This window comes from Haliaeetus albicilla, chromosome 7, assembly GCF_947461875.1.
Source record: "Haliaeetus albicilla chromosome 7, bHalAlb1.1, whole genome shotgun sequence".
NCBI lineage: Eukaryota > Metazoa > Chordata > Aves > Accipitriformes > Accipitridae > Haliaeetus > Haliaeetus albicilla.
In genome coordinates, this window is record NC_091489.1 from 36684941 (window position 1) to 36701571 (window position 16631).

General features: G+C 38.7%; 1 protein-coding gene across 3 annotated transcripts in view; it reads right to left on the minus strand.

Moving 5' to 3' along the window:
• Positions 1-13619: 13619 nt before the first annotated feature.
• ACYP2 (acylphosphatase 2) overlaps positions 13620-16631 on the minus strand; it is a 46660-nt gene continuing 43648 nt past the window's right edge. For 2 of the 3 annotated variants that reach the window (XM_069787718.1, XM_069787717.1), the window contains one exon: positions 13620-14584. In XM_069787718.1, coding sequence (XP_069643819.1) covers positions 14567-14584 — 18 coding nt within the window. In that variant the 3' untranslated portion in view covers positions 13620-14566. The remainder of the gene's footprint in view (positions 14585-16631) is intronic. The other variant, XM_069787716.1, reaches the window with a different exon arrangement.

Here is a 16631-nt window from a genome sequence, read left to right on the forward strand (position 1 = left end):
ACTCATCTCCTTGCCTGTCTGCTAAAGAGTTTTATTATGAAGCAGTCTCATTCTACAGTTGTACATGAACACAAAAGAGGGCAGAAGAGATGAATGCCTTTATGCCAATTTTGAGCCCTCTGCATTCTCCCTCTTCAGGATCCTTTGTTGGCCCCACATTGGAAAGTCTTGACGTAAGAGCATCTCCAGAGGATCCGGGTTCACCTGTGGACTCTACTTGCCAGATTTGGGGATTTAACAAGCCCAAGTTTCCATTACAAAGTTAAATCCCCTCTCAAACTACCAGTATTAGAAGTGGTAGGCAAGACCTCAGAAGGCCAAAACAGGGTTATTCTGCAAGATCTAGACTGGCTTGAAGTCAATGAAATTAATCAACTATATGGCCCTGAATATTTTCAACTACACTTAGTATATCATAGGGAAAAATTGAAAAAGGAGTATTTCCTATACTTTCCAAGGAAAGATTTTCCTAGCCAAAGTTCCCAAATGTAGTTGATTAGTATGAAGTAATTAGTATTATTAACATTTATATTTCTGCCAGAAGAGGTGACACCTGTGGTACTTAGAAAAACACATAAAAGGTTTTATGAAAACCTAATTTGTGGAAGAAATGAGGGAGAAAGGAGCTTAGCTTTTAATCCTGTAATGAAGGACTCGCTAATGAAAAAGAAATTCCTTTAGAAGGCTTTCCCAGGAAACACCTTGCTTCATAAGATTAATTTGTATAATGTCCCCACCTTTTGGATTTTGAAAGTTCTTTGAAAGTGTTTATCCAGTGTGTGAGTGTCTAAATAAAAAAAAAAAAAAAGGAAAAAGGTACAAAATAGCTAGTTTGATGGAGGGCATCCAATGGAGAAAACAAAACAAAACAAAAAGATATTCCCGTTACAGACCCCATAACAACGTTCTTGAAATTCAGCCTCAGCTCCTAGTTGAACAGTAAGGTTTACTGAACAATTGTTTCCCCTTCTCTTCTGCTTCTATTTCTGTTCATTTTTTTGTTTGTTTACAAACTGCCTAACCTACCAGTGCCCAGTTTCATGCCTGGAACCTATATATTCTTCCACAGTTCACATAAGAAAAGCTACTGTGACAGATACTCGCCCATATTCTGATGCTTGTCCAAGACACAGTTACAGCTTCTCGGAGACCTGTTCTAATATGCACAGCCCAAGGAGCAGAACACCCAGGTGAAGTCAGGCTATGGCTGTGGCCCAGCATGTGGTACCACACACAGCCAGCCAAGCTCAAGTTCCAGAAGCATTGCAGCGCAAATGCCTGGACAGTTTTCCCTGGTTCACAAGAGGGCTAAATAATCAGTTATGGAGACATCACTTCCCAGAACTGCTTTGCGCACACAACACGTACCCTAAAGGCTCAAGCCTACTCCTGCACATCCCTACACATCTTCCATCCCAAGCTCCTGAATCCGCCAGCCCTCAGTTAGGTACCTGAATTACTCTCTGCTTTGCAAGTCACCTCTCTGAGAACTAACGACCTCTCCAGTAATGATGTGGAGCCCTGAACTGGGAAATGCTCAGGCAGAACTCTACCTCATAATGGCATTATACTGCTTCACTTTAGACCCAGGTCTGGCGGGTGGGACATCTCAGCAGTCTACTTTGCTCCTGAGGGCTTAAAGCTGGGACCCTACACTGGCAAGAGCACTTAGAGCAGGCGGGGAGGTGCCCTCCCTCCTCTTGTGAAGCATGCAGATCTCCAGGGTATGGCACGTGGCACCAGAAAGGCCCAGAGAAGGTTTGCGAGCGGAAGGCGACAAGGGATGAGCACTCCAAAGACAGTGAGTGCTCTGTCTATGCCTCCCCCAGCCTGGCTGTTAGTGCACTGTTGCTAGGAGGCCCCATCCAGGAAGCCAGAGGCAGCAAGACACAAACAGGACTAAGCCTCAGGGACAACAGGAGAGCATGGCCATGCCCGCGCTGGCCCTGCTGACAAAGGCTTCAGCCCAGCCTGCTCCCTGGGGGTGCCTGCTCCTCGCCTTCCCTCTCACTCGTATGCACAGTTAGGTCATACCCCATTTCTGACCCTAGCCTGAAACACATCAGCAATTAGTACAGAACCAGAGATCAGCTCAGTATGGAGCACAAAGCAGAGGCTTCCTATTCAGCTGTGAGGAAACATTTGCTGAATGGGGACTGTTCATACAGAATGCCGCAACTGTAGAGAGTGAAGGAACATATATTGATTGAGATAAATGGCCTTGATAGATTATGTTTCTCCCCCTTCAGCAGTTAGGGATGGAATCTAGGGTAATACACATTTCTTGATCTTAGATAGGCTGAGTTGTTCGACCTCACCATTTTCAGTTTCTCATGCTGGTTAGCTGCAATACTACTTTGTAAGAAAGTCAGTGAGGTTACCTTCCTGCACTCTGCTCAGCATCACCATCTAGTTAATTCGATGCTTCTTAAATAGTATGTGGATGCTCACAGCCTTGGAAAAGCAAACTATACAGAGTATTTCTTATGTAATTCCAGTTTACATCAAAAGACACCTTGCTACTGTTTCAGCTCAAGCAGAAATGTGTCAAAAAGGAGGAAAATTACCTCCAGGGCAATGTTTCTACAGCCAGCTCAACTTCCAATTCCTTATCAGACATTTAACTGTGGCATGAACCACGACACACACCCGCCCCCAGTTTGCATTACCCTTTTGGAGGCTACTCCTCTTGTGACCAGACAACTGTAGTCAATACTTCCTTCAGAACCCTCATTTAGTCCTGAGAAATAACTTACCTGAAAAGGAGGGAACAATAAGTTTAACTTCAAGAGAAAAAGCGAATCATCAATTTCATTAACAGCTCACCTGCAGAAAAGAAACTTCCCTGGTAAATTTCCTCAGTATAGACAAGGCCACAAGTTCAAATTTTCCTGTCCATTTCTTCCCACAAACACATTTTAAAGAAAATATAAGCATACTCTAAGGGGTATGTGAGGGTTTGGGTTTTTAAATTTACAGCCAGCATCTGAAGAAAACAGCCCTTAATGTGTCACTGGAGTCACTTACCTGATCACAGGTGGATTTAAGCTCTCTCCATGACAGAATTGCTCCCCCCATGCAGAATGACAAGTGTAATGTTTATGTAAACCTAAGTGGGTGCACTGCAGAAATCAGCACTGCATATGAAGGCATGGAGAATATTGTGCACTGCATCTATACCAAGAGTTAAAAATAAAATAACTTTCTAAGCTTGACATCTTGTGGAAGGATTTAGTCATTCTGGTTTCCTGAAGAGAAGGCAGAATAGCAGTGAGGTGGCACACTGGGCTTCCACTTGTTTGTTTTAAGCCAATTGCCTCTGAAAGGATTGTAAGATGAGTTCAGAGAGGGATTTAGTAGGGGCTTCAGGGAAGGAGCTACAGGTGATTAGGGAGGGCTAACCAAGTTTCAGGGCCCTAATAACACTATTTACTGTAAACTGGGTTGAAGGAGTAATAAGATTGGTTCATGTGATTTTGTTTTCTTGGATTAAACCTACTTGACTCTGACCTTAAACTTATCGGTCAGCTCTGAGATTCAATCTCCCTAAGCTTGTGCATACACGATTTGAAAATTTTTTTTTAACGTAAAAATCTTCTTCACGATGAAAGAGAAAAGCAATTTGAACAGATGAAAGCCAAATAGTGTGCAGCCCTAGCTCTACTTCTGGCTTGTATTTTTCTACTCGTGTTTATTTTATTAGGCTAGACAGGCACTTTCTCTTTTCTGCATGCCTGGGTAATGCAATCCCCAGTGGTGTTACGCTGTCAGGAAGTATCACCCCCAAATATCCAGTGGAGCGTGGCTGTTGAGGCAGGACTTCTGAGAAAGACTGTAACTACAGCACAAGCCGGAGCCTAAGCCATTAGTGATCACTATCAGCTAAAATGCAATAGCTAGAGGAGAGGAATGAGGAGCAGAGGGAAATACAAGGCTTAGCATTATACAGAAAGCTATATCAATGGTGAAAGCCTGAAATAAAATGGAAAGGCAAAACCCAGAGGGACAGAGAAGAGCTACAAAGGTTTCTGGGAGTTAGTAGACTACAAAACTCTAGCTGACCTCAGACCCAGGGGAACTAAAAAAAAAAAAAGATTGCGAAGAAGGAATTGTCTTGGAATTAGCCATGGGGATATAACAACTCTAATCTGAAGCAACAAAGGACTGGGAAAAAAAAAAATGGAAGCAGCTCAGTGTAGAAAAGCCTGTATATGTAGTCCTCACACTTTATGTTGCAGCTACTGTTGAGATGTGGCTCAGCATCAACACACTTCAGAGGACTCCTAGAACTGTTTAAGGTGCTTCAATTTTTTAAGTTGTTCCACTTGAAATTTTAGGTTGTCAATATCATACATCCAAATATATAGGTCTTGGGTGAAGGAAAATGGTAACTAAGAAACAGAAGTCCAAAATTCCATCTTGGACTAAGAATAAACATCTCTGTCACAGACAGATGGATCACAGCTCAGAGGTTCAAAACATGAAAAGAGATGTTTGAGGAAAAATAAATTAGTTGGGAAGTATGAAGCAGTAAATTGGTAGGATTTATCTCCGAGACAAGCATTATCTATAACAATTCTGATATACAGAAGCACAACCAAATAGTCCATGACCATTGAGCAGCAAGTATTACGTGTGCTAATCAAAACAAAAAATACACTGATATTAGGGGTGGGAGCATACATGAAGAGGTTTGCTTCAAAAGATCCCTTTACCTATTTTTCTAATAGTTAGCAGGGAGATTTCTTGTTCTTTCTAAATACTTGTTTAAATTGCATTAGTTTAGTGGTTGCTTCAGGTTACTTTTAAATATGTTGTTCTCTCAAGTATTTTTCTCACAGCTGCGGGTCTTTGATTTGTGATTTTGTTTACTGTATGAATTAAAGCACATTTTTAAAATTCAGAGGGTATTCTCCCTTGCTTCTCTTATTAGATGCATCAGGTTTTTGATGCTAAATAATGTACAGCCGACATCGTCTTGTCTTTATTTCAGTGAACCGGAGCATCTAAGGTTAAGTCTGCCTCCTAGTTTCGAGGCGTTAATGCCTCCCATATTGCAGTAGCAGCAGAGAGAAAAATCCTTTTTTTCATTTCTACTTTGCATTGATGGCAGCAAAGATAATACAGTATTGCTAATGTTCTTCGGAATTGATAATTCTGTAGTGCTTCTAGCAGAATAGCTCTGCTTCTGCAAACTGTCTCCTTTAGACCACTTAAAAACCTTACCCTACAGGCTTGCTACAGAGCAAAACAATGTATCCAGGCTTTTCCCCAGGACCAAACATGAGTTGGATTCCTAGGCTATTTGCTTCAAGGCAAGTGTGTATTAAGCATATCAAACCATGTTAATTAACACAGCCATGTCATATCCACTACAGCTTTTAGTGTCTCCATTCCCCCAGAGACAGTTTTTTAAAAATGCAAATTAAGTCCTGGCCATGGCTTTTAGAAAAAAGGAAAGAGGACATTAAACAAGTACCTCAGCTTTCCCATGTGATTTCATTCCCTACACATCATGAATACTAAACTAAAAAGTTAAAAAAGCAACCAGTGAGTGAAGAGTGCTACCCGGAGGTAAACAGCTGCTGGTCAGCAGAGCTGCCAGATAGGAAGCTGATTTGCTACTGGGCTTTATGTTTTCCCCTTCCCACTAATTTCTTGCTAACAGGGTAAAAAAAGGACAGTATGTGCATGACTCAGAGGAAACTGGCTGGGCCTGGCGGGGAGGGAAAGTACATCACCTAGAAACAGAAGGTGAAATTTTGCACCACTGACGTAAGAGGGGTTCATTAGGTGTACAGTAGAATTCTTGCCATTCTCTTTAAGCCAACACTATATTTGAAGATGCAGTACTAAAGTGATTAACTAGTCTTTGTATCAGACACTAAAATAGCTCCTAGCATTCAGTTGTATCACAAGCCATCTGAAAGGTTAAAAGCAGTCACTGCAACCCATCCTGCATGTGTACATAAAACACTCTGCTGACTTACTTCAATATTAGATAGTGTAAGAAGCAAAATAAGCACTGCAGGCCTTATTCATTAGGATCTGTCCTTTTTGCCTGGCTGAAAACCTGTAAGCATGTCTCATAAGCAGAACTGCCATCTCAGTATTTTCAGAACAATTAAGTTACTTCATTCAGAACATGTGTGCACTTTGAACATATCTTGACTAAGCCAAAAATTTCAGAAGTTGTGGCTATTTCTGTTCCTTCTTTTTCTTTTCTTCTCAAAATATTACAGAATTTCCACTGAAGAAAAGGGCAGCTCAGGAGTGCAAGGTTTCCTACCACCTAAAGAGTAAGTTCTATGGCTAAGTCAGAACAAAATTGTTATTTCGTAAGTGATAATTTTTACAAATAACTGTGTGCAGAGCTGTAACACTCTGATGACAAGAATCTCAGCAGTGAGTATTAACACCGTAAAAATGAACTACTGTTTATTCCATAGGACAAATGCTGGTCACATAAACACAAGCTAGAAGTGCACCCATGCGCTGCCAGCTATTTAAACAGAGATGATGCAAGTATCTCCAACATGTCTTACATGTACACATTGACATACCTCTGTATCCATTAAGTACAAATATGGTTTGCTCAAGTTCCTGCATGTGAAGGTACTATGCTCTATTCTAACCTGCACCTTGGTGCTGAGTGAGCTTTACAATCCCAAAGTTTGAGAGTTCCAAAGGTGTAAATATCCCTTTTTACAGCTGAAATTACTATCTAAACCAGAAAAACTTTTAACCTTTCTGTGCCTTAGTTTCCAAATGTCTGGCAAATCATACTTCCTACCTTTGATAAAGTAGTTGTGTGACTGGAAGTTGAAAGGCACTAAGTATTCTTATTCATCTGGCGGTTCTAGGCAGGAAAGCTTCGGGAAGGCATTTATCACAAAACACTGCATGCTTATCTGAATCCAGCAAACTTGGAGAGCTAAGAGTCTAGAGGAATCAAAAAATGCATTTCTCAGTTTGAGAAACATCAGGTTCAGACTAGGTTAAATGTCATGATATTACTGAAAGACCAAAGGTAGAAAATGGGTCCTTCATCAGCAGTGGTGAATTTCACAGTTGTGAATACTTTAAACAGTAGAATGTAAGAATTCAATGGGTTTAATGGACTTTGTTTCAGATCAAAGTGTTGTTGCGAATGTTAGTACCATATCTTAGAAATAAGAGAAAGCCCAATCTTGTCAATCACTGTGTGCCTACAGTTCAGTTTGAAATGACAGAAATAGTTTCTTCCTTCTCGCAGGCACATTACTGACTGCTAGATTATACTGTCTGCATAATGAATTTAAGTAATCAGCATTATGGTATTCAGGCAATGGCTTAACTGTGATAAATAGTGCCTAAATCCTATTCATCTTGGTATATCACTCATTCTTTGGAGTACACATTACTATTTAGTCATCATTTTGTTTTGAAAGTGTCAGCAAACTTAGAAAACTGAACAGGTTTTTTTTTCTCTCTGAGTTATATAGTGGGTCATTGATTAGTTTTAACTTGGTCTGCAAATTTTTTGTCTGCCTATTTCCTGACTGCAGACATGGTTATTTCTGATAAGAGATGTTACTATTATAACCCCTCCCTTATCTGGAGATACACATCAATTCACACGTATTTTCCTACCTGGTGCTAAGATTTCTCCTCCCAAGTCAACTAAGCTGCTCAGCAGTACTCTAGTCATATAGTTCAGTAGTAGTATATGTCATAGGAATGTTATGAGGGTAGTTGTTTTTGAACAGGGAAAAAATACAAAACATCAGCAACAGTTGTAGAAGACTCACAGTAAGTCTCAAATGTCCCCAACTGTGTAATCTGCCCGGAGCACCAAGATGCTGCCATGTCAACAGATGATTCTCTTAGCAGTTGATATATTATTTTGACCTTGCTTTTCATGTTCCAAACACATCTCCTGAGCTTTTGCTCCTGAATGCCTTCTCAAGCTCAAGAATTCCTTTCAAGATAGAACCTCTTCTGCTGAGACCCTCTTCCCCACCTAGCTATTTTCTGTTTATACTGCTCACCAAGAACTAAATCTCCAGTGATACCATTGACTGCAGCTCCAAATAAACAACTTCAGGTAAATTTCTCCACACAGAGCTTTTTAAAAGTCCAGTTCCCACACCCTTCCTGCTCTATTTACCATCCCTATGCCTCAGCTGGAATTTTAGTTATTACTATTAATGCTTCTCAGGGTTGTATGTATCCACTTATCTCTGCTCCTGCTCTTTGCAGAACAACTTCTTAACTACAAATTAGTAATTGCTTGTTTGCTTGGGATAGCACAGCATCTGGCATGTTTTCAAGTGGTGAACTTCATGCAATAAAGTTCAGGCTTTTATACTGTTCCTGAAGCCACAGTGATGCTTCTTTAAGTAGGAGAAAACCAAAGCCAGCACCAAGAAAGTGACTTAGTATCTTTATCTTATCTACCACTTCTCAAACACTGTCCCATTAATAATGCGTTTCCTTGCTTCGTAGTGTTCCTCCAGTTGCATGACCAATTATTGTTCTCACTGAAGGCCATGGCAGCATTCCAATAGAACATAAGTTACTGCCTCCGAGGTCAGAGCCTGTGTCTCTCCATTGTTCATTTTGTTATCTCCCTGCCAAATACAACTGAATGCCAGGTTACCTTTCAGCTAACGGAGAAACCTAGGGATTCTGGGTATACCTCCAATTCAGCCTGGTTTTAGTGTGCTACGCATAGCAGATCTGGAAAAGAATTGGTCTCAAAGAGCCTAAAGGGTATTGTTCCTTTTTTCTGGAGTAGACACCAGTGCATGGTTATGCTGGACAAAATTTACTTCTTGACGCTGATCAAATGTCTGTGAACCAAAAACATGGCTTAAAACCTATTGTCCACATTCAGGAACAACTCAAATGCAGAAAGAAATGTTACAAAACTATCCTATTTCTAAAATAGAGGAATCATGGGCATTAGTTAATACCAAGAAGTTATTTGCACAGCTACAAGAGAACCCACACTGCCTTTTCAAAGAGCAGATCTCCCCTCTGATGATATTGGGCCAAACTTCTCATACTCCTCCATTAATGCTTGTTTAGAGTGTAATTCTTCATGCTGCTACCTTCTCATATAAAGGTGATTACATCTGACAACGGATTTAAGTGATTCATCAGAAAAGATTTTTATATATTTATATTTGTACTTATGTAAATTAACTATTATAATAAGATCACCTAATTGTGAAAGACAACTAATAACCTCATCATTACTTAAACCATTCTTGAATTTTGACTAGTAAAACCTTTCAATCCATTTCTGCAGCCCTTTTAATCAGAACTGAGGTTGCTCCTCCTTTAATCTTCCATTTCAGTATTTCTTGTTCAGTTATGTCAGTATTAATATCAAATGAACTGGGGCAAGAGTAGTTATTTTAAGTCTGTGCAATGTTTTTTGGTTTTGATGCAGAAATAACTTCTGACTCTTTAATACTAGTACTTATACCCACTACATAAGATACTGTGAGGAGCCTTGAAGAATGAACAATACTACAGAAATTCCAATTTACAGTATTGCCACTGTATAAACAAACTTTTGAAAAACATTATAGCATACACCAATTTTTGCCCTCATCTTTCATTACAGTGTTCCCTTCAAATTAGAGTACTTTCAGTGGGTAGTAGGACGTAGCTATGCATTAATCAGTACGCTCTCTTGACTAATCCAGTTCATTCTGTCTAGTAAGAGGATTCCAGCAGCAAACATGCATACAGTTTTCTAAGAACAAAGCAAGCCAAGAAAGGCAGCTCCAGAGGATACCAAGAAAATAGGAAGTGACAGATTGGTGTCATGTAAGAGAAAGTATGGTAGGAGATACCATCATGCTTTTCTCTGTACGAAGGCTTAAGAATGAGTAGGTATAGCAGAACATTCCTATTCTGCATTACAACATTTTAAGTATTGAGAATAGATAGCATAATACATGATTCCATCACTCCTGATGAGGCAGAATGCTCTCACTTCTGTACACTGCTTAGGGAAGATTATTTTTTTTATTCTTTAATCAAATATAAACCAACCCATAAATTTTTTAAATTGCCTGGCCATTTAGGAGTTAAGCTCCAATTTTAATTAAAATGTCTGGTCTTAATGTTAAATTACGGTGGAATACAAGTCAGGCACAAAATTTTCCTTCAAGAAAGTCAGCATTGTCCAGAATTCACAAATAACCTGGAAATAATGGGAACAGACTTTCAGAAGTCTCAATCCTCTTTAGGTAGGTGGAAACTATTTCCACTTACAGCAAGAATGGAGCTGGCCTACACATAATTTGTTCTTCCTAAATTGCATTTTTAAAAAATAAGTCAAAATAAAATTAAAGGATATCTACAGTTATAACTAAGTGATATTAGTATGTAGTACAAAAGGAAAAAGGTGTCAACTTAGTTTTGACGTCTAATTAGCCAACTGTTCTTGCCTTTTTTTCCATCTTACCATTGGAATTCTTTGGCTCCTCAAAATCAATGCTGTTTTCATTAAATCTAGAGATACTGCTCTGATGTTCTGCACACACTGTATTTCCACAAATTGGATGACTTTGGACTCATGATACTTTAACAGAATCTGAGGATTAAATAAAATGATAAGATTAATGCACGAAGTGCAAGGCAACACTTCATTAGTTGCAGTAACACAGCAACACGTGACTTGCAGCATGGAAAAATACTTCCAAGCAACCAAGTTCTACAGATGGCTCAAGTCTCCCCAAATGCAAAGGTGTCTTGCCCAGACTCATCCAATCCCTCTGATGAGCTCTTCATCCAACTTCAGAACCCCTGAATTCACTAGCACATAGGCCAGCCTCACTAGCCTACCCAGGAAGCTGACAAATGGAAGTTACCACCATCTCCTGCCACACCACAGGCTCACCATTAAGCCTTGACCTGCTTGGACTGCAGGACTGCATCCTGCCTCCATCTGAGGGATCTTTCAGACAGAGAACAGAAATTACTTTGAACAGTCTTTGAATATCTGTCTTGGAAAAAGTCACCCAAGTTATAAAAAACAAACTGGTATCTGTTCACTTATAATAGCCTTTTCAGGAGAGCAACAATGACACACTGTCTTCTAGACCACTTCGTTTCAACATGCTTTTGACAACACCATCTCATGTAAGCTACTTAGAAACTTCAATCTATTCTCTTTCTTGCAGTCAGTACAAGCCTCCATTTTGTGTGCAGCATATCCCCAAGGAGATGCAGGATTATTTGCTTATTGCTGATGATCACCTGGCCAAAAGTCCTACAAGTTTGATATCTACCCACAAGTAAGGCAGGTGCCAGTTTGTGCAAATCAAACATTGCCCTGTGCATAAAGCAAGTTACTTCTCAAGCTGGCTATATGCCTTGACAAATACGGGATCCTAACTGTACTGCAGGCATTTGCATGAATAAAACATGGCTGTGCAACAACAGTTAAGAACAGGTATGATGCATTACATTTTGATTTCAATGCAATGTAAAAAGAGCCTAAAATGTCTGTGAAGGCATTTCCCCATGGCCATGCATCAGGATGCCAGCAGCACTCAGTAAGTCAAGTATTAATTCCTCAGCTTGATAACAGATGGGCTTTGGCCTCAGTAATGCCTAAATTCACAGGGACATACGTTTTTTCTATGTTATATATTATTATTACCCTTACCACCACCTTGGGCCACCATCTTCAGCTAGAATGAGGAAGCATAATGGAAGAGATCCCTTTGTCCCCAGCACTTCAGAAAACTCTACATGAGTATATTCCAGAAGTACAACTGGCTATAAGACTTCCCACAACTTTGAAGGTATGGAATGTGATATTTATTCCCTTTTTCTCTTCCTTTGAAAACCCTGCCCAGGGTTTCTGGGAAACAGACACACCTGTAATGCTTATTTGCTCAGCGAAATCTTAACCTCTCTAAGAATGAAACACATACTATGTGCTATTTATTTAGCACTGTTAGAAAACTGTTAAATATATTATGGCACAACACAAAGTACATCTATTTTAGTTTTGAATAATGTCAGAAACTAAGAGCTAAACTCACTAAAGAACTTGCATGTATTTTTTGCTTCTTGTCATAACACTGAGGTGAGGGAAGTGGATGCTGAAAATAGAAAACATCAGTATTGCTGACTCGCAAACAAAGAAGAAGGTTATAGATGTATTCCAGAATCAACCTTTTCTCAGATAGGCTCAAAACGTGCAAAAGCAGAGGCTGAGTGTTGTCACACAGATAGAGAAAAACACCCTTGTAACAGGCTTAACAAGAGGTCTGGCCTACAGTATATAGGCCGCAGATTACAGGAATTATATTTGCTTAATACCATATTAGAAATAACTTCTGCTGAAAAACTTCTTGGTGAGGAAAAGAAAAGCACTCTAAAATTCTTGGTGTAGTGCTCATATCAAGACTTCAAGTATTTTTTTGGTTTTGAATATGTGAGAAAGTTACATACAGATTTCTTCATCTTTCAACTTTGAGAAAATTCTCTACCTGCACATTTTCTCCCCCCAAAAGTGAGCACTTTAAATAGCTGCTTCCCCCTCCTCAAGCCTTGAATTTCTAGTGGAGTCAGGTTAAAATAACTGAGTCCTTATGAGCATCCAGCTCCAGCCATACCAACACATCGAAACAACAATTTCATCTTTGACTCCTCTTCCTGTGTATCTGATGTCCCATTTGTTTCCTGCCTTCCTCTATCATTGTTGCTCAAAATATAAGCAAAGCAACTTGGCTGGAAATGCCTTTGAGGGGGTATTTTCTGCCAGGTAGCTTCAAGGAAAATGTAAACTACTTCTGTTCTGCAGGATACAATTTTCAGAGAGGATGTAACAGCTATTGAGCTACCGCTACACGTGAACTTTGCCATTTACCATTTGAGTTGATCAAGAGTTATTGACAATGACTTCAACAAAGGATGCTTGTGTATAATCATAGAAGACAAGTGCAGTTTGAACTATAACAATTTATAAATAACTCCTCCAAATTCTAGAAAGGAGATCTTACTGCTTAATGCACAAAGGCCCAGTGAAAATAAATCTAGTAGTCAGTAGAAATACCTTTCTATGCACACCTTGCTCTGCACAGATGAAAAAGCACAATGCTTAAGTTATGAAATGTCCTCTCCTGAAATAAAAAAAAAAATAAACTGCAAATTTGATGATTAGCCTAAATTGACACTACCTACCCTTAGAAAAGATACAGACCAGGCAGTGGAAATACCAGCTTAATTATCCCCATGAAGGGCATCTTAGATAGATCGCAGGCAGACAACAGCAGGCTCTGCCCATGCTCGGAGCCAAGTCGAGGCCGCATGATCACGTTACTGCAGTATTACTGCACTTTATGTACTACACACTTCTCACAGGGACTTACAGCCTGAGCCTCCAGCATAGCATGATCACACCAATCTTGATTAACTGAGAATACTGCCGATCATGCAGGTCCCTGCTTGGATATATGAGAGATCTAACCAAAGTCTTCCAGTATGTACTAATCCTGACACAGAAGTCCTTGAGAAGTGAGGATATAGGTCTGCTCCAGCCCTGATAGACTCCTTGGTGCCTGTGAAAAAAGCACTACATATGAGAATTAGATCCAATACTGCAAAGACTTATCCAGTATTTATTGCAAGCACATAACTCAAGTTTCTCAGGACCTTTCATGTACTTGATATGATGTGTGTGGATGCATCATGTTAAATCAGGTTCCAACATACATTGTTAACTAAGGAGCAAATACACATCAATAAATTGAATATTTCAGTTATTTTCCTTTAGTAAGAACATCAAAAAAGCAAAAAGATCAAAACATCCTTTATAGTCAGTATGGATGTAAGCTGCAGGTAGACAAGGAAAAAAGGATGAGAGGCCACACATTTCATCATCTTGTTCCAAGACTTATCTGCATAATTACAGAGAATTTTAAACAAGAGCTGGTTAGATAAACTTAGTTTGAGGCAACATACATTTAATTTAAAGTACCGCTATATCTTAACTAATTATCACAAATAACATGATCTATAATACAGAGCTGTTACAATAGAACTCTTAGTGTTCCAGCTCTATAGTTAAGTATTTTTGGTGAGGTTACGAACAGTAGAACATACATTAATTATTTTGCATGTAAAACATGAATCACAGTGTAAAGATTACGTGCCATGTGGTTATATATAACAAGTCTCATTGTGCACAAATGATCACTGGCACTTTTAACCATTTATCCAGCTTTCAAGATGCAATAAATTAGATATTAGCATTTTAGATATTAAATATTGACAGTCATGGTGTAAAATGTCTAATACAGCAACTAAGAATTCTTACTTCATGTGAACAGGGACCATTTATGTTTATCTCTAGTACAGAAATCATCCAAATACTCTTGTGACATTTTATGGAGGCACAAAAAATATCATGCAGCAGAAACGTCATGGTTTTGTGCTTAGTGATGTTTTCTTCTATTAGTATCTAGTGCTAAATCCTGAGAAGTCAAGCTTGGAAATCTCCTTTTCATTGGAAAAATTTGTTCGATCTATGCGAGAACTTGGGCTTCCAACTTTACTCAGCCAGGATTTCCTGCAAGAAAAGTAATAAGGTTAGCATATAAAAAAGTAAGGTTAGCATATAAAGAATATGTTTAGTTCTTCTCTGTTTTCTCTCCTTTTCTCATTTAAAAGGAAAAAAACTATTTAAGTTGTGTCAATATGTCAAGAAGTTATTACAGAATATTACATAAAAACACACATGACTAAAGGCTAAAGCAGATTTACTTCAATAATCCTTTTTAAGTGCTTATTAATAGCATTAAAATAGATATGTATTAGCTTTACAGATTCAAGACTATACTTTTAGCAAGCACCTAAAAACCCTTCCAATTGAAAAATATTATGAAGAAAGAATTCTAATAGCCAGTTTACCCTTTTCTGACAACTAAAAGAAATGGAAACTGAAACAAAAATGAGTAAGTTCAAAACCAGCAAAAAGACATAAAGCAAACAAAATCAAAGTGATGTCACAAAGCAATACTACATTGTAATAATACTGAATTTTATGCAGGCATTCTTCATTCTTATGTGATGATTTTGCAGGTATTTGCATTACAATCCAATCTTTAATTATGCTGGTGCTTGCCTTCTTCCACAGCACACTAGAAAATAGTACTGAACACAGATTACCATAAGGTAATCAAGGCTGGAAGCTGACAGCGCAATGGCTGCTCCTACACACACACCCACTATATTTGTATCCTGCAGTAATTTGTGAAGTCACAGTAGTGAAAACTATTGTATGATAAAAGCAGGAGCACAAACACTTGAAGTGCAGCAGACGACACCGCTTCCAGAGAGGTTTATTTACAGAAAATACTTTTATCAGTATCTTCTGTTGTACTAAAGTTTCAGAACTAGGAAAGAGAAAGTATTTTAGTGTACCATATTTAAGGAGAAATATTTCCACACAATTACTTTTTATAATTTTAATGATGCATAAACTGGTATAGATACCTAACTGTGATTAGTATTAAAAAATATATCATTATTCATTTAAATTTCAATTTGAAGACCATAAAAGTTATGTCTTAACAGCTATGTTAATTAATCCATTGAAAAAAATCACACTGAGCATTGTAAAACGCAATGTTCTTGCAGCGAGACTTAATTTTGATGACTTTGTAATGAAAATTGTGCCTAGAGATTGCTTGTTGTAAGCCAGTAAATAAAACACACCCGAGATACAGAGATGTATCTTGTTAGAGACCCTATGTGGCAAGAGGGTTTTTTTGGTTAGTTGGGGTTTTTTTGTTGTTGTGTTGGGTTTTTTTAAGCCAATTTCTGACACAATGTACCACTGCAAAACATCTCAAATGTCTTTAGCTGGTTATCAGAGACAAGTAATTTTCTCCAAACTGTGCTAGTCCTTCGTAAGATTGGTCTCATCACTAGCACGGACAGTTCCAAACCTGTATTCAGGACCTATGCAACTAACCTTGGTCTTTAAACTCCACACACAGTCTCTTGATTATGAAGAAGTATATATCCTTAATACTTTTTTAAGAAAGCAGGTATGTCCTAGTACTCATGTATTTTGAAATATAACCCTAGGAATATGCTTGGTGGATTATAGACTTGCAGTGCTGAAGAGCTATGTGAGCCCCTTCCTATTTGATTGCTAAAATAGAGGCTCTGTATTGAAAGACTGCCTAGCAAACACAAACCAGGTATGGCTATCTCATGTTCAAAGTGTGACAAGCCTTAATTTAGTATACAGCAATTAAAATAATAAATATTTGTCGGATGTTTACACATCTTCACACCTCTTGTTCTTTGCTTCAGGTTGTGAACAACCTCCCTTCTCGCCTGTTTTAGGAGATGAAGCCTTTCCAGTAAGGAGTATAACACAGGAATAGGAGTACATGAGTGAAACAGGAGAACCCAACTTTCCACTCTGCACTGGAACCTTAAAGGCAGACCAGATATTTCAACAGAAGGAAAGAAGCCTAGTAATAGACCAGTCCATTTTGCTCCATATTATGAAAAATCTGAAAAGCCCCTTGTTTATTTAGCAGAAAAGTACTTAAGTGAGAAAAAAGAACATGTATTTGAAATACTGAATTACTTAAAACAAA